The sequence below is a fragment of the Tachysurus fulvidraco genome, chromosome 18 (genome assembly GCF_022655615.1).
Source record: "Tachysurus fulvidraco isolate hzauxx_2018 chromosome 18, HZAU_PFXX_2.0, whole genome shotgun sequence".
NCBI lineage: Eukaryota > Metazoa > Chordata > Actinopteri > Siluriformes > Bagridae > Tachysurus > Tachysurus fulvidraco.
Window position 1 is genome coordinate 19,767,344 of NC_062535.1, and position 20,162 is coordinate 19,787,505.

The 20,162-nt window shown below is 43.4% G+C and overlaps 1 protein-coding gene across 3 annotated transcripts; it reads right to left on the minus strand.

Moving 5' to 3' along the window:
* Positions 1-704: 704 nt before the first annotated feature.
* lpar2b (lysophosphatidic acid receptor 2b) lies at positions 705-17,015 on the minus strand. Of its 3 annotated transcripts, none has more exons than XM_027170871.2 (5): positions 16,884-17,015; positions 7,979-8,521; positions 7,441-7,855; positions 5,221-5,477; positions 705-905 (listed from the first exon to the last, which is right to left on the minus strand). In XM_027170871.2, the coding sequence occupies exons 2-5, from the start codon at positions 8,321-8,323 to the stop codon at positions 828-830; spliced, it is 1,095 nt and encodes a 364-aa protein (XP_027026672.1). In that variant the 5' UTR covers positions 8,324-8,521; positions 16,884-17,015; the 3' UTR covers positions 705-827. The 3 variants fall into 3 exon arrangements, with proteins under 3 accessions (XP_027026672.1, XP_027026671.1, XP_047659190.1); XM_027170870.2 differs by having other exon boundaries at positions 709-905; positions 16,532-16,887; XM_047803234.1 differs by lacking the exon at positions 705-905 and having other exon boundaries at positions 2,640-5,477; positions 16,884-17,013.
* Positions 17,016-20,162: the final 3,147 nt, after the last annotated feature.

A 20,162-nucleotide genomic window follows, 5' to 3' on the forward strand; every position in this document is an offset into this window, starting at 1 on the left:
TAAATGACCCATAATGCAGCTGTGTGACTTGTCTTCAACCTGCCTAAGTTCTCCACACTGCTGTGTTCCTCCACTGGCTCCTGGAACTGAACACGTCAGATTTAAACACTGATGATTATCTACAAACCCAGAGCAGCTTCGTCTTCCCTCAAAGCCCTCATCACTCCTCACACTGCACCTCACACCCTCAGACCTACAGCGCCGCTCCACCGGTCCCACCATCTCTCAGGGTAAGAGGTCAGTATATAACACAACTCTTCTTTATTAAATAAAGGTTTAGCTTGATGTGATCCTCAGTCAGTGTTCATGTATTACAGCGTGTGTATCTGGAGTCTGACACGTGCTGTAAATATAAAATGATATAAATCGTATGTGTTCTTTACCACTAGGGGGCAGCAGAACCTTTATAATTAATTCTGCATCATTAAAAACATTGTAGATATAAGAAACATTGACACAAATAAATGTTGGTCAGCAAAGAAAGGGTTTTTTTTCTGTCTTTGCTGCTGATTAATCAGAGTTCGGGTCAAACAAATCATCCAGACGAAAATCTGTTCTAAGGATATTTATTAATATATGTTGTGTATTTATTCAGAATATTAAACTTTTAACTAAAAGTTACACACACAGAAAAACAATGTTAAAATAAATAGGAGCATTTCAACAACTTTTATTATTATTATTATTATTATTATTAATAATAATAATAATAATAATAATAATAATAATAATAAAATGTAACAGCACATTATTGTCCTCCGAGTGATGGCGGTGTCGTCAGCAGGGTGTGTTTACTTTCATCTGGTGTTCAGCTGTTAGACCAGTTTTTATCTTACAGATTTACTGTATCTTGAATGTTTAAATGTGCAGTTTTCCTCTGTACCATCTTCTTTAATCTTTTTCGCCTACACACACACACACACACACACACACACACACACACACACACACACACACACACACACACACACACACGTGTTGGTATTTACATCTATTTCACTTCAGTCACTCAACCAGACAGATTAGTTCAGAAGTATCTGATAATAATAATAATAATAATAATAATAATAATAATAATAATAATAATAATAAAGATTCACATCATAGAGTTAATGTACTCCATAGAGTTGGCGCTCTAATTCTCCATCAGGTTTCTCTAAACAGATGCATGTTGATGTAAAATCGTGGCTGCACTGCTGTTTAAACCTGATCTAATATCATTATACACTCTACATCATCATCATCATCATTTGTCAGTATTACAGCAGGCTGTTCCTGTCATAATGCTCGTACTGTTGACGACCTTAAAGTGACGTCATCATCTCCTGTTTTGTCTACAATTAAACACCTAAAGTCGAGTGTGTGGTGTTTCTGTGTTCTTACCCAAGTGAGCTGTAATGTTTCTCAGGAACCTGGGAATGTATCAGTGTGTGTGTAATTGTGTAATACAGTTTAATTTACTGTATTAAACATTCCCATTATAATACACATTAAAACACCAGTAATAATAATAATAATAAAGTCAATGGATAAACTACTACTAGCTCATCAGCATTTGTACATTTATATATCACTCAAAAGGAAAGTTCCTAAACCCATAAATCTATACAAGTGCCTTGCGCACACACACGCACACGCACGCACGCACGCACGCACACACGCACACACGCACACACCCTGACGGCGCTAAACTACCAACAGCAGACACTAAGTTATTCCATGTAATAATTTATTCAGGTCAGAGTTTATTAGTGAATGTTTAAGTCATTACTCTGTGTGTGTTTGTATCCAACTCGTCTCTCACACCACAGACAAACTGACAGGAAGTTCTGAGAAGGTTTGTGACAAACACTTCAAAGAAATTCTCTCAACAATTATACCACAGCTGTTAGCTGGAAGCTGAGAACATTGTAAGGTAATGAAGACCAGATGGAGGAAAAAGCAGGCAGGCACACACACAGAGACACACAGAGACACACAGACAGAGAGAGACAGACACACACAGAGACACACGCACAGAGACACAGACACACACACACACACACACACACACACAGAGACACAGACACACACAGAGAGACACACAGACACACACACAGTTTGAGTAATGCATAGTTTCCCCACATTCACATCAGACCTTTGTTTAGTTTTTTTCCTGTAAACAATGTAGATAAATATCAGCATTACTCTCACACACAGACTCGCACACACAGACTCGCACACACACAGACACTCGCACACACACAGACACTCACACACACACAGACTCGCACACACACACAGACTCGCGCACACACACACAGACTCGCACACACACACAGACTCGCACACACACACAGACTCGCACACACACACAGACTCGCACACACACACAGACTCGCACACACACACAGACTCGCACACACACACAGACTCGCACACACACACAGACTCGCACACACACACAGACTCGCACACACACACAGACTCGCACACACACAGACTCGCACACACACAGACTCGCACACACACAGACACTCACACACACACACAGACACTCACACACACACAGACACTCACACACACACAGACACTCACACACACACAGACACTCACACACACACAGACTCACACACACACAGACTCACACACAGACACAATGAAGGTTTTAAAGCTTTTAATGTTATACAGCTTGGAGCCCACAAAGCAACACAGACACAAACATTGCAGCAATGGAGATCCTCTGATAAACATCATGGGTGAAAAAACACGAGTGATCCTAAAGCTCAGATAGATCTGCATTACACACACACTACACACACTACACACACTACACACACAGCACTGGTTTATCATGACAAGTTTGGGCTCATAAAACATCGTCCTGTCTGTTACTCTGCTTAATATTCGCCTTTTAAAATGAGCTGCATTTCTATCAGCATAAAAGTAGTAACCTTTTTTTTTCATCTTGACCGCGCGCACGCACGCACGCACGCCAACACACGCCGACACACGCAGACACACGCACGCACACACACACACGCCGACACACGCACGCCGACACACGCACGCACACACACACACACGCCGACACACGCACGCACACGCACGCACACGCAGACAACCTCTTGTTTTTAAATCTTGTAGAAGGTTATAAATCAGAACAGGAAACAAAAAACGCTGCTGCAGGAAGTAAGACATTCCGTACACTGCAGTGTCTCTGGTGACCTTAGACACGTCATGCAGCACATTTAATCATGTGTGTGGATTTGTTTAGAACGAAAATCATCTTAATGACAACAATCTCACTTCCTGACAGGACAAGAACTGATGAAGAAATCTTATCGAACATGTGCAGGCCACAAACAGGGACCTGACATCAGTGTGTGTGTGTGTGTGTGTGTGTGTGTGTGTGTGTGTGTGTGAGACACCGAACACGTTTCCACTCCTACGCTGAAGGAGGGATGTGTAAATATTTATGTGATTAGTGTACACACACTGTGACCCACTCGGGGACGGATGGAAATCTGCCCAACATAACCAGGTGGAGAAGAGACTGAAGGATTCTGTCCCATACAGTAAAGTGTTCAAACTCATGCTCTGTCACAGGGACAGGACTAACGACAGGACAGAGTCATGACACCAGGGCAGGAGAGTGAAGAACATCACTGGTGTTAAAGACACCGACCACACGTACAACATTCACACACGTGGTGTTCACAAAACTACACAGTCATCAAAGTAAAGGGCAAATTAGCACGAGTACATTTTTAAAGGACGAAGGCAAAAATAAAACAAATAAAATAAATAAAATAAAAAAACAGGAAAAAAGGGGTGAAAACAGCACAATAATGTACAGACGAGACTGATCGTCACCCTCACGAGGACGAGACACGGCTTAATTAACACGCTACATCACCGGGGACTCTGCTGGTCTTCTCTAGATAGTAAAATGGTCACAAGAAAAAAAAGAAGGAGAAAAGAAAAGAAAAAAAAAATAAATCACACAAATGCTGGTAATAAAAGACGAGCAGAACGAATGAAAAGGCCACGTGTAGGTGAGACAGTGACGGTCTTTATATTAACACACGAAATGTCCTCAGAGTACATACAGAGGGGACGTTGTGGGTCTGAGGACAAACAGACAAACACTTAAAGGGAATTCTACACTCACTCCCAGTTTTAAGGAATCTTTCCTCTGCACTTTCCCACAGGAAGCTGTGTGTTTATTCTGCTGCTGGAATGCTTAAGGAACTACGACAGGATCGTTAGCCTCTCGAGGTGCCGTTCGTTTTAGACGTTACATCGATGTGTGTGTGTGTGTGTGTGCGGTGAAGCTGCTAAAGCATGATGTAGTTCAGCGGTGTCCAGTCGGTATGGTGCAGGTTCTCGTTCCGACCAATCAGAAGCCACGCCTGAGTCTATACTAAAAGCAACTGATGAAACAGGTGGAATCAGGAGTGGCTTCTGCTTGGTTGGTATAAAAACCTGCACCCACACCTGCCCTTGGTGGGTAAGACTGGACACCAGCGCTGGTGTAGTTAATCTTAACCCAGATTTAGCTCCCATTATACTGAACGTAACGTGAAACTCTCGTGTTAAATGTCGGTGTGGTCGTCCGGTTCGTTTCCAGCTTCTAGATTACAGATGATTAACAAACTAAGCAGAATTTTCTGTCTAGGTTTTAACCAGTTAAAACATTTATCTTGATGGGTTTGTTGCACGTGTTGAGTTTCCTTATGATGAGGGTGAGTTTGAGGTCAATGTGCCGCTTCGGTGCTTATAAAAATATAAAAGCTTTAACGCGGCTAAATCCCGTCACGGTTTGTGACCACAAGGGCGATGACGCAAGCTTCCTTTACTTTAAGGACCTATGACCGGTTTAACATTATGGGCTTGTTGGACTTTCGACATTGAACTCTAACACAACATTAGCATTTCTGACATGAAGGTGTTTTCTTATAAATGCAGGTTTTTTTTTCAGTGCCATCAGGATGTTCTATAGAAAGCTTTAAAGGCTGATATTAAGTTTAAAAACAATAAAGATTGAGTGAACTGCTTGTTTTCCAGGTGAGGTGACGTTAAACTCGCTAAATCTCGCTACATTAACATTCTTATGATAAAGCTATTCTGTGTGTTAAAGCCATTACACTGTGACGTGATTAAAGCCCTTCAGCGTCTTGAGGTGGTTCTGAGCTCGTGCTGGTGCGTGATGTCGGATCCGTTGGAGTCGGTCAGTACCTCTTGGTTGAGCGTGTTGAAGCGGACGTCAGGATGCTGGCCTGACCGTCCACGCCGGCGACACAGACAGCAGAGGATGCGCTTAAACGTGCGCCGCATGTCCTGGTCACGGTACGAGTAGATGATGGGGTTCATCATGGAGTTTAACTCGGCCAGGACCAAGAAGAACTTCTCCACTTTGAGCACGCCGCAGTTACATTTCACACCATCCAGCAGCAGCAGCACCAGACCTGGAGTCCAGCACACCACAAAGCACCCTGAGATACAGACGAGACAAAGCAGTGGATCAGACACGACAATAACTTTACTTTTACCTCCATCACAGTAAGTAGTTCTCTAACCATGTGCCTGGGCTACACCTGTGTCAGGTTCCTCAGGGTACTGATTTAGCTTCTCTTGAATACAGACTCCATGAGATAGGAAACGATCAGAACTCTAAAAACGTCTGTCTAAAGACCAAGATAACGCTCTACACTTAGCATCAAATGCTAACACAAACCCCCGACCTGGACATCCACTTATAAGTGCTGACATTCAGCCGTTCATGTCGAAGCTTTTCATGAACACAGCGGCACGTGACTGGTGTCAAGCGTAGCTAAGATCCAGCGTCTCCTGGATTTCAGCCTAATGACCCAGTTACTCAGCACGTGCTCTCTCAGTCTGATCTGAAACCAGTTTACACTTCAGAACATGTATGAACGTGTATTCTGTGAGTTAGCATGGCTAGCAGAGATGCACCAAGCTAACGATCTGTCGTGCTAGATGACAGACAGCAGACGGTTGTCTGGGAGACAAACACACATCATCTGAAGTAAAAAATAATAATAATCAGATATACAAATAAATATGTAAATATTACAATTTTAATTACATACAGAAGTTTCCGTGTAAAAGAGCTCGTGCTCTGAACCGGTTTGTTTCGTCTTTCATCCGTTAAAGACTTTAAACACAAAGAGACGAATCGCTCGGTGTAAACGTCAGTGTATTGTGGTATTCATATGGAACATGAACACAGTCAGATTAATGAGACCGGAAAAATACTGAATGTTGAAATGTACAAGAATGTAGGGCAGCATGTGTAGACATGTATCCATGTGATCACGACTGAGGTAAAATGTGAACACACACACACACACACACACACACACACACACACACACACAGAACTGCAGAGGAAAGAGTGTGAGTGTGTCTGTGGTGTGTGCGTGTGTGTGTATGGCAGCAGAGAGAGAGCGAGTGAGTGTGTGTGGGGGGGGGGGCAGCAGAGAGAGAGAGAGAGAGAGAGTGTGTGTGTGGGGGGGGCAGCAGAGAGAGAGTGAGTGTGTCTGGTGTGTGTGTGTGTATGGCAGCAGAGAGTGAGTGTGTGTGTGTGTGTGTGTGTGTGTGTGTGTGTGTGTGTGTGTGTGTGTGTGTGTGGCAGCAGAGAGAGTGTGTGTGCGAGTGTGTCTGTGGTGTGTGTGTCTGTGGCAGCAAAGAGAGAGAGTGTGTGTGTGTGTCAGCAGAGAGAGTGTGTGTGTGTGTGTGCGAGTGTGTGTGTGTGTGTGGCAGCAGAGAGAGAGAGAGTGTGTGTGTGTGTGTGTGTGTGTGTCTGTGGGGTGTGTGTGTGTGTGCGCGCACATAGGAATGAAATAACGAAAAGGTGAAAGGGTGGATAAGCGAGTCAGGACAAGCCCAGTGCTGCTCAGCCCTCTGCTTATTGTGTGTGTGTGTGTGTGTGTGTGTGTGTGTGTGTGTGTGTGTGTGTGTGTGTGACTGTAAAAACATTCCAGGTGAATGTGCTGCTGAAAGGTCTTCCTGAAGCTATCTTTGTAATATAGGAGTGTAAACAGAACACACAGGGCAGTGGAGGAGGGGGAGGAGGAGGAGGGGGAGGAGGAGGAGGGGAGGAGAATAAAAGGTTTTTTAGAAACCGAGGAAAAGTTGTCAGTTGTTCTGAGGTATAAAAAGCCTTTGATTGGTCGGAGATTTAGATCTGACTAAGATATGGACTGTCAGGGAGCAAAGTTTTATTTACGACTTATTTAGAGCCCTTTAAGAGGGTCATCAGTTGCTCCTCTGGTCCAATAATGTTCACACTGTGATGAAGGGATTATGGGGAAGAAGCTTAGATAGATATTATCAAAAGTAAACAAATAAATGACCAGTTTTAAAGCAGCTTTATATGTCAGACTGTAGACCTTCATGGTATGGAGCGTAAGTGCCTGTGTGTGTGTACGTTACCCAGAATGACGAAGACGGTCCTCATCAGGTTCTCCACGGTCTCTTTGTGTTTGGACTGCACTGTATGCTGACTCATACGCTGGCTCTTGTGCCGGACGTAGATGAAGATGCGGGTATAGACCAGCACCATGACGCTGAAGGACAGCAGGTTCAGCACGGCCCAGAACACCAGGTAGCTGCGGCTGTACATGGGCGCCATCTTGGAGCAGTTACTTAGGTCACACAGGCAGTTCCAGCCCATGCTGGGGATCAGACCCATGATCACAGCGACCGTCCAGATGCCCACAATCAGTAGGATCACCCGAAAGTTGGTCATGTTACTGTGGAGCTGCATGGTGAAGATGGTCTGATGTCTCTCTAGAGCGATGGCCATCAGGTTAATGACCGATGCAGTCAGACTCGTATCGATCAGACCCTGAGGGATGAAGTGAACATTAGACCAGTTACATTTTCGTTTGACATTGACTGACGTCTCTGATTGTTTAGAGATTTACGACGTGACCGATGTTGTAATGTACGGCAGGTTGTGTGTTTGTACCTGTCTGATGAACCAGTGGTACACATCCAGGTTTATAGTCCAGGGCCCAGTGTGGAACATCAGGTGCATGTAGGCGATCCCGGCGAACAGGTCGGCGGCCGCCAGGTTCCCCAGCAGGTAGTAGATGGGGTAATGGAAGCGTCGGTTTATAAAGATCGCTACCATAACCAGAATGTTCATTATGATAACCATGCTACACACGATCAGTCCCAGAATCACCACACAATAGTCCTTTGCTCGCCACTCTGCTGGGATAACTTTCCCAGAGTTGTTGTAGAAAAACCCAACTGTATAATTGGGACACGGTACGGAAGGGGCTCCTGCTGCTGCGGTGACAGCAGCCATGTTGGAGATCAGAGGATGGGGGGAGGCAGGAATCGAGGAGGAAGAGAAGGTGGTGAGATCGAATGTTTTGTAGGGTTTTGATTGGCACACCAATCAGGAGAAAGGGATGGTGGGTAATGGGGTACTAAGAGTCATGGGGCTTTAGCTCACACCCTTCTGCTCTGATCAAACCAAAAAAAGCACACACACTCTTCTGGCCTGCAGAGAAAACGTACAAATATCAAAAATAAGACATTTTTATAGCAATATCTAGAGAATGAAATAACTGACTATAAAATCATTAAACACACAAACACACACATAGTGTTACTGATGTCTGTACTTCTGAGTCACAAACAGCCAAATTCCTTGTGTGTCAACATCAACACACTTGGCCAATAAACCTGATTCTAACACGGTTTAGCATCATGTTGCACAACTCAATCATGCAAATCTGTTCATCACAACTTCCTCTAAAACACAGGTCTGACACATCACAGAGAGAGAGACAGAGAGAGAGAGAGAGAGAGAGAGAGAGGGAGAGAGAGAGAGAGACAGACAGAGAGGGAGGGAGAGAGAGAGCGAGCGAGCGGGAGAGAGAGCGGGAGAGAGAGAGAGAGAGAGACAGACAGAGAGGGAGGGAGAAAGAGAGAGCGGGAGAGAGAGAGACAGACAGAGAGAGCGGGAGAGAGAGAGACAGACAGAGAGGGAGGGAGAGAGAGACAGAGAGAGAGAGAGAGAGAGAGAAAGAGAGAGACAGAGACAGAGTATAAAATAAAAGCATGAACAGTTTCTCTCTGTGAACAGAAAGGACAGTGGTGTGTACCGTCAGGGTTTATAATGGAGATAAATAACAGAGTTGACAGACTATTGTAATGCATTACTAGGTGGTTGTCCTGCATCTTTAATAAATAGGTTACAGTTAGTCCAAAATGCAGCTGCCAGAGTTCTCACTAGGACAAGAAAGTATGACCTTTAACCCCAATGTTATCATCTCTACACTGCCTACCTGTTAAGTATAGAACTGATTACAAACTGCTGCTACTTACTGTAAAAGTGTACAATTGTAAAAAGCGCTACAAATAAACTTGAATTGAATAATACAGTGTATTGTTCGGCATCTTTTTTGGTTAGCGGTGGTTTGTACAGTGTCTCCACTCTGGTTTAATATCATCATTAAAACCAAGTACACGTCTACATGGGGTGTTGACCCTCACACTCAGTTTATTCTTACTTAAAACCCTAACAGGTGCTCAGTAGAGCAGCTTCCCCAACATTGTCCCAAAGTAAATCTCCCCCTCACCCCAGCACTCCAGTAGGGGACCTTCGCACCCCTCAATGTCGCGAGCGATGGTAAGCTGGACCAGTCTCTGTAAACTGTTAGTCCATCAGCTGAACATGCTCCTCAGATGTAAGGAAGGACCACCAACAGTGTAAGAGCTGATTAACGATGCGCAGGGACCGCAGTCCCATACGCACTGCAAGGTCCTCTGCCCGTGACCGGGCTGTTCCTGTGATGTTCACTAGCTCCCATAGTGTTACGATCCCTGAGGAGATGAGAGTCCTGGACGGTGCAGGGACAGTCACACTGGAGATGTCTAGATGTCCGATGTACACCAGAAGCTCCTCCAGCAGCCAGTGTAGATTTCTGCAACCCTTGTTTTGTTTTTTAAAAAAGTTCCAAATTTTACCATTCCACAGTAAAAGTCTGGTAATCCAGTAATGTCCAGTGTTCTTGTGTCCATTAAAAACGATGTTCTGTCCAGCCCCAGTCCTCTGACCGAGTGTAGTAATCCACTGGCCGCTGCTCTCCATACTAAGTCTTTGGGTCTGTTGAAGAGACTCTGTATGAACTGGAGACAGAAGGCTGCAGTTCTGCTGGATAACCGGACCAGCCGCTGACCCCCAACTTCTTTGGGAAGGTGGAGGATGCTCTGTGGAATCCCAGAGAAATCCATCCCAGAAGAAATCCACCAGCAGGGCCTGGATGATTGCTAGCAGGTTTGTCACGCATGTGCCAGAGGGACGACGCAGCGAGGTTGTTGATGACCAGCGTTCACCCCCTGTAGGACATCCTTGGGACCAGCTGCCTCCACCTGCTCAGTCTTCCCTTCACATGCTATACAGCGCCTTCCCAGCTTTTACTTAAAAAGTCATTGTTACCAAGGTAGACACCCAAGTACTTAAAACCACCTTATTCCCAAACTAACCCTCCAGGACATGTAGGTTGCCCACCTCCCCACTCCCCCACTAAAATGGCTTCACTTTTCCCCATGTAACTTTAGAGGGGATAAAACATTCACTTAAAATGTTCACATCTGTCTGTGAGCCTGCTGTTACAACCAGGTCATCTGCATATGCTGAGAAACATAATGAAGCATTGCTGTGTGGAATGTTAAAACCAGAAAGATGAGATCTCAGTTTACATACCAAAGGTTCAATCGCAATAGAGTACAACATGCCTGACACAGAACAGCCCGGTCGTACACCTTTGTACTCTCTAAAAGGGACCCATAAGCCACCGTTAACCTTCAGTAAACACTTAATTTCACTGTACAACACCTTGATCATGGCTATAAAACCTGAGTTGTACCTGAAGGTTTCCAGCACCTTCCACAAATATTCATGCTCAACACGTCTTCATGCTCAGACCAGTATTTAAGCCCAATATCCTGTAGATATACAAATATCTCGATTATAGACCTATCATATATATATAGGTCCTGGTGAATAAGCTGCTCCATTACCGTAAGCAGTCTCGAGGCCAATGCTGTTGAGAGCAGCTTGCTGTCAGTGCACAGTAGTGACACCGGACGCCAGTTCTTGATGTGCGTCAGGTCTCCCTTTTTTGGAAGTAGGGTCAGGACGACCCTCCTGCAGATCACTGGGAGCTGACCAACGATCATGCGGTCCCTTAGAATGTCCACCTGTTCCTGGCACCCATCCATTCTCCATGCCCTGTAGAGCGTCAGCGCCCTGTCCAATTCCGCTATAATAGTTCCGCTATTCCGATCTCCAGAGCTTTCAGAGATCTCACAATGTCTCTTGTGATGTTAAGAGTGTACTTAGTCACATCCCACCACTGCTTGAGCTAAAAGCTGCCTTCTCTGCTTTAAAATAATTCCATAAATAAATAAAAGACTCTCTAAAATTAGTGTCTTCTAAAAGTGCAAATTGTTAAATTGTCAGTAAATTCCCAGTAGACACTCCTAGGCTTTACATTCTCTTTACTAATGGTGTACTGTACCATACTGTGATCAGAGACGACTACCGAAACAATAAAACACTTAAAAAAAAATGTCGCTGATGTTTAAAACCATAAAAACTATCCGATCTTGCCAGGGAGAGCGTGTTATCTATGGCATGGGCCCACGTGTACTGTCTCTTTGTCTTATTAGATGTTCTCCATATCACATGCAATAAAATTGTGAGTAAACAGCAAGGCGACGCCACCACATAGTGTTAAGTCATGACTTAAAATCACCCACCCATCCCACTGCTTCACACAATCAGCAGCGTTACTGACGTCGCTGTGGGTTTCCTGTAGCATAACATCAATAGGTTTCTGCTTTAAAAGTTCATATAATTTAGCTCTACTGCTTCGTTAATATTCAAACTCACAGTGAAAATTCCACTCATTATAAAATGCAGATAAAATACTTACTTTACTTTCAAAGGGGAAATTCTTTTCCACAACACTGCACTTGTTCAACACACGCAACAAACATAAACAGCCATAATACACACGTCAAAAACATTCAGAATAACACTCAGCGATGTCTATTGTTAAGATACTTAATGACTGAGGGAATCAGGCTTCTTCCAAAGCGGGCCCTTCTGCACCTCAGAGCCCTATACCTGCGCGCTGAGGGCAGTGGGGCATTTAGTGGATGTGTGGAATCCCGTTCTGCTGAAATGGCAAAGCGTCCGATAGCTGTGTTATTGAGTTCTATAAGGTTAGGTGTAGGAGGACCTATAACTTTTGCAGCAATATTGGACACCTTTGTGAGTTTGACCATATTTTTAACAGAAAGCATGCCGAAAAAACAAGCTGAAAAACACAGTAAAATTGACTGAATAATGCTTTGATAAAGTGGTAATAGTAAACGAAGAGCGACATTAAGTCCTTTGAGTTTGCGAATGACCAACGGTCTTTGATGACTTCTTTTCTGAATGTCCATAATGTGCTGAGCAAAGGTGAGTGTGTTATCCAGTGTCACTCCCACTGGTTGATTTTGAATGACAATAGGGTGCTGAGGTGTAGAGGGACTGACCATCAACTCTTTTGTCTTGCTAACATTCAGATTCAGGTTGTTACCCTCACACCACTGAGTGAAGTGCATAACAGTGGTGTGATAATCCATGACAGAGTTGTTGTCTCTAAGCAGGGCAAGAATGGCTGTGTTGTCAGAATATTTTAAATATTTTATGCTAGACGAAGGGCTGATATTGTCATTTGTGTAGAGTGTATACAGAAATGGGCTTAACACACAGCCCTGTGGTGCTCCGGTATTAATAGTAAGAGCAGAGGATGTAATTGAGCCCAGCCGTACTACTTGCTGCCTGTCGCTAAGGAAGTTGTGTATAAGTTGAATCAGCCGAGAGGGGATGTTGAGGTGATACAGCTTCTGAATCATCACATGTCTTTGGATGCAATTAAAGGCAGAGCTAAAATCCACAAAAACTATCCGAGCAAAATTGCCAGGGAAATCCAGGTGCTGAAGGAGGAGATGCAGCAGACAGGCTACAGCGTCCTCTGTGCCTCTTTTAGCCTTATAGGCAAATTGGAGGGGGTCCAGTTGTGGATTGACAACTGGCAAGATGAATTTCAGCAGCAGCTTCTCCAGGCATTTCACAATTATAGATGTAAGGGCAACAGGTCGGTAGTCGTTAAGCTCTGAAGACCGAGGTTTCTTAGGGACCGGGATTATGATGGACATTTTCCATATGGAAGGTATGATGGCAGTGAGATAAACCTCGCTGAAAAGTGAGTGAAAGACATATGAGAGTTCTTGAGCGCAGTTCTTCAGCACCCGTGCTAAGATGCCATCGGGACCCGGGGCCTTGCCCAGCTTACATCTGCTGAGCTGATGACTCACATCTTCCACGGTAAAGGGGGGTAATTCATCAGGGTCTGGAGGAGGGAGGGCTCTCAAGATGTTATCACATTCAGTTGAAAAGTTATGCTTATCAAATATGGAATAAAAACACTGTCAATAATAATCGTACATAATTCAAAGCATTTGTGTGTAAATTTTAATTTGCGGAGTTGGATCCCAAAACCTACGGCCACGACAGTTTACAGATACAAGATTGTGTGTGTTTGTTCAAATACAACTCCAAAATGTACGACTATGACAGTTTACACACACAACGCTTGTCTTCACAACACCTCTTTTTCACACACGAAAACGGTCTGCGAAACAACTGTCAAAAATACGTCATCACGTTCACAGGCATTACTATCCGAGGGAAGATGAATCGATTCCACGAAATGCACAGATAGTAGGGACGAAGGGACATCTTCGATACAGTTAGTATCTCCGAATCAGCTGTACATGACTTGTGATGTACTTTGATGTTATTACACCACCTGTTGTTTATGTACAAGCACACCCCACTGCTGTGGGTCTTCCCCGATTGCTCAGTTCGGTCTGCCGTAATTATAGTAAAATTGTCCAGACTGACTTCAGCATCCGAGACCGAGTCCTTTCCTGGTCCTGTTTGGCCAAGCTGGACTTTTCCGAGTTTGGTTCCATCTCACTGGGCCTTTCCAGGACCAGTTTAGATGAGCAGGGCTTCTCCGGGGTGGCTGTAGCGCCACTGATTTTCTGGGCTTCAGGCTGGGCTTGGGTTAACTCTCCTTTGGATCTGGTGCAGAAACCACACCAGGGCCTTCAGCTGCTGGCCAAACTGTAGCCGGAGGGAACGACCCCAAAAGGAGGATATGTTGCCCTGGTCGCTCAGAAACACTAGGGTGACTGTCTCTCAGGGCAGGCCCTAACAAGATGCCCCATTTTGCCACATTTAAAACGTCCATTATCAGCATCAGAAGAAACAATAGATACTGTAGTCGAACCCATCAACACTGAATTTATAAACAGCACTTAGTTCTTCTAGACCTTCTTTAAGAACCATAAAAACCGCTCTTCTAAAAGACGCCAGGTGTTTGACCAGTGGAGCCAAGGGGATTTTCTTAATGAGGAGACCATTCGCTCGTACTGAGTCGACTCTATCAAGCATCACGTTAGATCAGGCAGGCCGAAATTCCCCCTCCTTTAAATCCTCGCCTTTGAGCCGCTCCTATGCATCGCCGCTGCTGCGATCCAACACCCTCCTCCGTCCCAACTCCTCCAGCCGAACCCGTCGCCAGCACAGATTAAATTAAAGCACCGATTAAGGTGCGTGGGAAAAATTCTCCCAGAACAGAACCATCCCGCCAACACTAACTGTATGCTCGCTATAACCTTCATTTACGAAGTGGTCCTGACTGAATTACTCTTCATCTGAGATAAAACTAGGACATTAGACAAAATAACCATTTGTGCTGGAGAACTGAGATAAGAAACCAGTCTGAGCTGCTTATTAATCAGGATGCCTTTCTGAACCAGTTTAGTTGCTTTATCATCATCATTCACAAAAATCAGGACTGCAGAGACAATGTCCTCATGTCCCACCATGTTACCGACCACTAAACACATTCAACACACACACACTACTCTCACCCTGTGCCGGCGAGGAGAGAGGGAGAGGGTGGGGGTGAGACGGACAGCAACAATGTCAGTGAAAAGTTTAACAGAGGAGAGAGAGAGAGAGAGAGAGAGAGAGAGAGAGAGAGAGAGAGAGAGAGAGAGAGAGAGAGAGATGACAGACAATGACACTCTAAAAAGTGGAACTGGGAAGAGAGAGAAAGAGAGCCTGAGACCGGTAGAGAAGACAGACCGGGACACTGACAATGTGGAGAGGAACAGAGAGATCTGTCTGTCTGTCAGTCCCTCTCCGCCTGTCTGTGGGTCCCTCTGTCGGTCCGTCCCCTTCCGTCTGTCAGTCGGTCTGTCTCTCTCTCTGCCGGTCCTTCTCTGTCTGTCGGTCGGTCCGTCGGTCGCTCTGTCTGCCTGTCGGTCAATCTGTCCCTCCCCTTCCATCTGTCAGTCTGTCGGGCTGTCTCTCTCTGCCTGCCTGTGGGTCCCTCTGTCGGTCGGTCTGTCATTCCCTCCGTCGGTCCCCTTCCGTCTGTTAGTCTGTCTGTTGGGCTGTCTCTCTCTCTCTGCCGGTCCTTCTCAGTCTGTCTGTCTCTCTCTCTCTATCTGTCTGTCTGTCTGTCCCCCTCATAACACAGTGTGTGGAAACAAGAGAACATGTGGGCGTACACAGCACATTGCACAAGACTTTTGCAATGTGTGTGTGGTGTGTGTGCGTGTGTGTGTGTGTGAGTGATCAATCTGCACCCTGAGATCTTCCTGGCACTCTAAAGAATCTCTCACACATTTATATAGAACACGTGTAGAACCCAACACCAAAACATGTGTGTGGCCCTGGGTGTTAGGAAAACTAGCACCGTTCAAAAAGATCGTTTTTCTCCTCGCATTCATCTAACAGTCCAACAATCCATTTACTTATCTATGTATCTTCATCCACACATATATATATATACACACACACACACACACACACACCTTGATTTGTCTATCTAGCTTATTTATTTCAATAAACAGATGATTTATCTGTTCATTAAATCTGGTGATCCGGTCAGGAAGCAGCACAGACACACAGGAGAACGTAGTGTACGTAATGTAGATAATAAACACAAAGGTGTGTAACATTCACATTAACACCAAATAACAAATCCGGTACTGATGTTTAAACAGCGTGTATAATGTTTATTAAAGTCATAGAAATCTTGTGACAAGAGATTTCTGAATAATAATATAGTTAAATGTTGAATCTCTGTCTTTTATTTACACTGTATTTCACTAAGAAATGTACAACATGGACTGAACACAGCTCTTAACGGTCATTTAAAGTTCAGTTTGTGTTGTAATGAAGAATAAAAGGGATAAATAAAAGTGTATTAGTGCACAATCTTCACGGTTAGAGGTGCGAACATTGTACTGAATCAGATTGAAGGAGTCGAGAGAGTCGATTCTCGGAGTTCACAGGCACGCGCGCACAATTCTTTACAATTACAGAGAATAAGATAAAAGATTAATAAAAGTTTGATCCACTCACCGGTGTATTTAGCGGCCCTGTTCACACCCCGTGTATTTCCGGAGTCTACACGTTCTGGTGCTTTCACTTTGTCGTGTTTTTGTGAGTCAGGTTACCTGAGGTGGAGGAAGTGAATTTTGTGCGCTCGGTTCAGGGCGCGGCTCTTTTCTCCCTTTATTACCTCCGGTACAATCTAGCGCGTTATACACTGTACACACGTCACAAGCGCTGTTTAATCAGAGTTTCACTGCAGAACTCTGTGTGTGTTTGTGGGTTTCACTTAAAAAAAACAACAACAAACAGACAAACACGCGCACACGGCACGCGCGAGTCAGAATAGCGATGTTTAAAGAACGCCGGTGGAATCACTAACCTGGAGACGCGCTCCTGAAGCCCCGCCCACCGAGACATCTGATTGGACGCAAGTTAAAAATTTGTCCGCCAATGAATGCTTGCACGAGACGGACTGGCGCAGCAGGTAAGGCTGTGACGCATGCGCAGTAGCTTCTCGTTGTTCCAACGCCATTTCACACGTTTTGCTGTTTTGCACGCGTTAATTTGTTAAGGCTGTCAAGTGAATATTAACATTATCTTAAATAATCAGATATAATAATCATATATATATATATATATAAAACACAGCTTTGGGTTTTGGGATTAACTTTGGTTCCCATTCCAATGTAAATCCATTGGTTTCCAAATTGCATTAACGTTGTTGTAACCTCGTTGATTGACTATAAAGATTTAGGAGTGCTATCACGCTTCTTTTTGTACTGGTCCCCACACAGATGTTTTGTACTCAGCAAAATTACAAGTGCAAATGAGTAAGCTATGAAAGGTTGACAGATTGATATCAAAATTTTACCACAGCGCCACCTAGTGTGTCTGGAATAAGCAATGTGACAACCAACCCATGAGACAACCAGCCCCGGTCTCCCCTACAAAAGCATTTCCAGATGACAAATATCTGGACATGCCTAGTAGTTCATGTCATCTCTAATGGCAATCTGGATGGCAGGCTTGTCGCCATGCTTCAAGTGGGGGCTGCATCCAAATCAATGATTAAGGCTGCAAAATCAGCCACTAGCACTTACAATAGAGCACACGTTAATCTGTGAACATGTTAATCACATGTTAATCTGTGTACATGTTAGTCTGTGTACATGTTAATCTGTGAACATGTTAGTCTGTGTACATGTTAATCTGTGAACATGTTAATCACATTAAACTGCGAACATGTTAATCACATGTTAATCTGTGAACATGTTAATCACATGTTAATCACATGTTAATCTGCGAGCATGTTAATTACATGTTAATCTGTGAATTTGTTAATCACCTCTTAATCTGTGAAAATGTTAATCACGTTAAACTGCGAACATGAGAATCACATGTTAATCACATGTTAAACTGTGAACATGCTAATCACACGATAATCTGTGAACATATTAATCACATGTTAATCTGCGAACATGTTAATCACATGTTAATCTGTGTACATGTTAATCACATGTTAATCTGCGAACATGTTAATCACATGTTAATCTGCAAACATGTTAATCACATGTTAATCTGCGAACATGTTAATCACATGTTAATCTGTGTACATGTTAATCTGTGTACATGTTAATCTGTGTACATGTTAATCACATGTTAATCTGTGTACATGTTAGTCTGTGTACATGTTAATCTGTGAACATGTTAATCACATGTTAATCTGTGTACATGTTAGTCTGTGTACATGTTAATCTGTGAACATGTTAATCACATTAAACTGCGAACATGTTAATCACATGTTAATCTGTGAACATGTTAATCACATGTTAATCACATGTTAATCTGCGAGCATGTTAATTACATGTTAATCTGTGAATTTGTTAATCACCTCTTAATCTGTGAAAATGTTAATCACATGTTAATCTGTGAACATGCTAATCACACGATAATCTGTGAACATATTAATCACATGTTAATCTGCGAACATGTTAATCACATGTTAATCTGCGAGCATGTTAATCACATGTTGATCACATGTTAATCCTATTTCTGCATGTTAATCACATGTTAATCCTATTTCTGCATGTTAATCACATGTTTATCCTATTTCTGCATGTTAATCACATGTTAATCCTATTTCTGCATGTTAATCACATGTTTATCCTGTTTCCTAATTAAATGTAATGTAAATCTCCCAGGAAATTCTGTACAGATACCAAATACTTTGACAATCAATATATACTTAATACACTTCTGCTAATGCAAAGATTTTGTGTTTGTATTTTTTTCCACACCAAGCCACGCCCCTCAATAATCCCCTCCCCTTAACCATAACCCATAATCTCAAGATGAACTTAAAAGTTGGCAGTCCTGATTTGACTTTTAAAAAAAAAAATTTTTTTTTATTTGCTAAAAAGTTTTTTAGTTTTTGTTGCTTTAAAATGACGCCGTTTATTTGGACCACAATCTTCTCTCATGTGCATTACTGGGGACCTCAGAAACAGGAGAATAACATTTATTTAGAATTATAAGGTGTTAATAAAGTAAAGGTGCCTCTCATGTCGCTAATGTGACTCGCTCATGTCGGTTTCTTCTCTACAACATTAGAAGGATTCGGCCATTTTCCCCACACAGGCTGCTCAGGTACTTGTTCAGTCTCTTGTCATTTCTAGACTGGATTGCCGCAATGCACTGCTGGCAGGTCTACATATGAACGCAATCCGTCCTCTGCAAATGATCCAAAATGCAGCTGCCCGGCTTGTTTTCAAACTCCCTAAGTTCTCCCATACCATGTTTTAAACTCATGGTATCTTAAGTATGTAACCTAGTGAACCAGCATTAATGTATTCAATGTTAGAGATTTAAGCTCTTATGTACGTCGCTCTGGATAAGGGGTCTGTTACATGCTGTAAATGTAAATGTAAGATCATTAAGGTCTCATTCACTACAGTACATAATGTTACAGGTTCACACGCTACACACACACTGCTTCTCGTTTCTCTTGTTTTTTTATGTCTGTGGTTTCCTTGTAGTTTACAGACTTCGCTGCATTCTCACACACACACACACACACACACACAGTGAGTGAATAAGTAGAAGATTCACCAGTAGGCAAGAAGCTCTTCACTTCCATTACATGGTGGGACACATTCATTACCCCTGAAAGTGAGGGTGTGGGTATCCTGTTTGAGGTAGTGCTTCACAGCCACATCTCAGGTGTAAATTCTGAGAAATACGTACCGTATGCACAACACACACACACAACTGGTTTGAACGACAGTGTGGGTTGCTGCTCTTTACGTGTGGTCTGACATTGACGTTTATACAAGACAGATGTTTATTTTATACATATGTGGGCCAACGATTCAATTTGTGCGTGTGCGCGCGCGCGTGTGTGTGTAATGAGAGCACAGGAAATGTTTTAAAGAGCAGAGTAATTTTTGCAGAGTGAAATCTAACCATGATAAAGAACAAAAACTAAATGTTCTCCTGTATATGAAATGTGTACAACTGTTGAACACAAAATGAAGACCATCAAATAAACTCTTGTGCTGCCGACACGAGATCCCTTAAAGTGTGGATGTTAAAGCTGTGATTCAGAGAGCAGACCCTCAGATCCACACAGCAACACTTCTGACCAAAAGGTACAAGTTGA

What these genes read in the sequence shown, in the direction of transcription:
- lpar2b (XM_027170871.2), bottom strand. Translation starts at nt 8,323, where the DNA reads ATGGCTGCTGTCACCGCAGCAGCAGGAGCCCCTTCCGTACCGTGTCCC. An exon ending in ACCACTGGTTCATCAGACAG is followed by an intron (nt 7,856 to 7,978) that starts GTACAAACACAC and finishes TTCATCCCTCAG; the next exon opens with GGTCTGATCGATACGAGTCT. An exon ending in GACCGTCTTCGTCATTCTGG is followed by an intron (nt 5,478 to 7,440) that starts GTAACGTACACA and finishes TCTGTATCTCAG; the next exon opens with GGTGCTTTGTGGTGTGCTGG.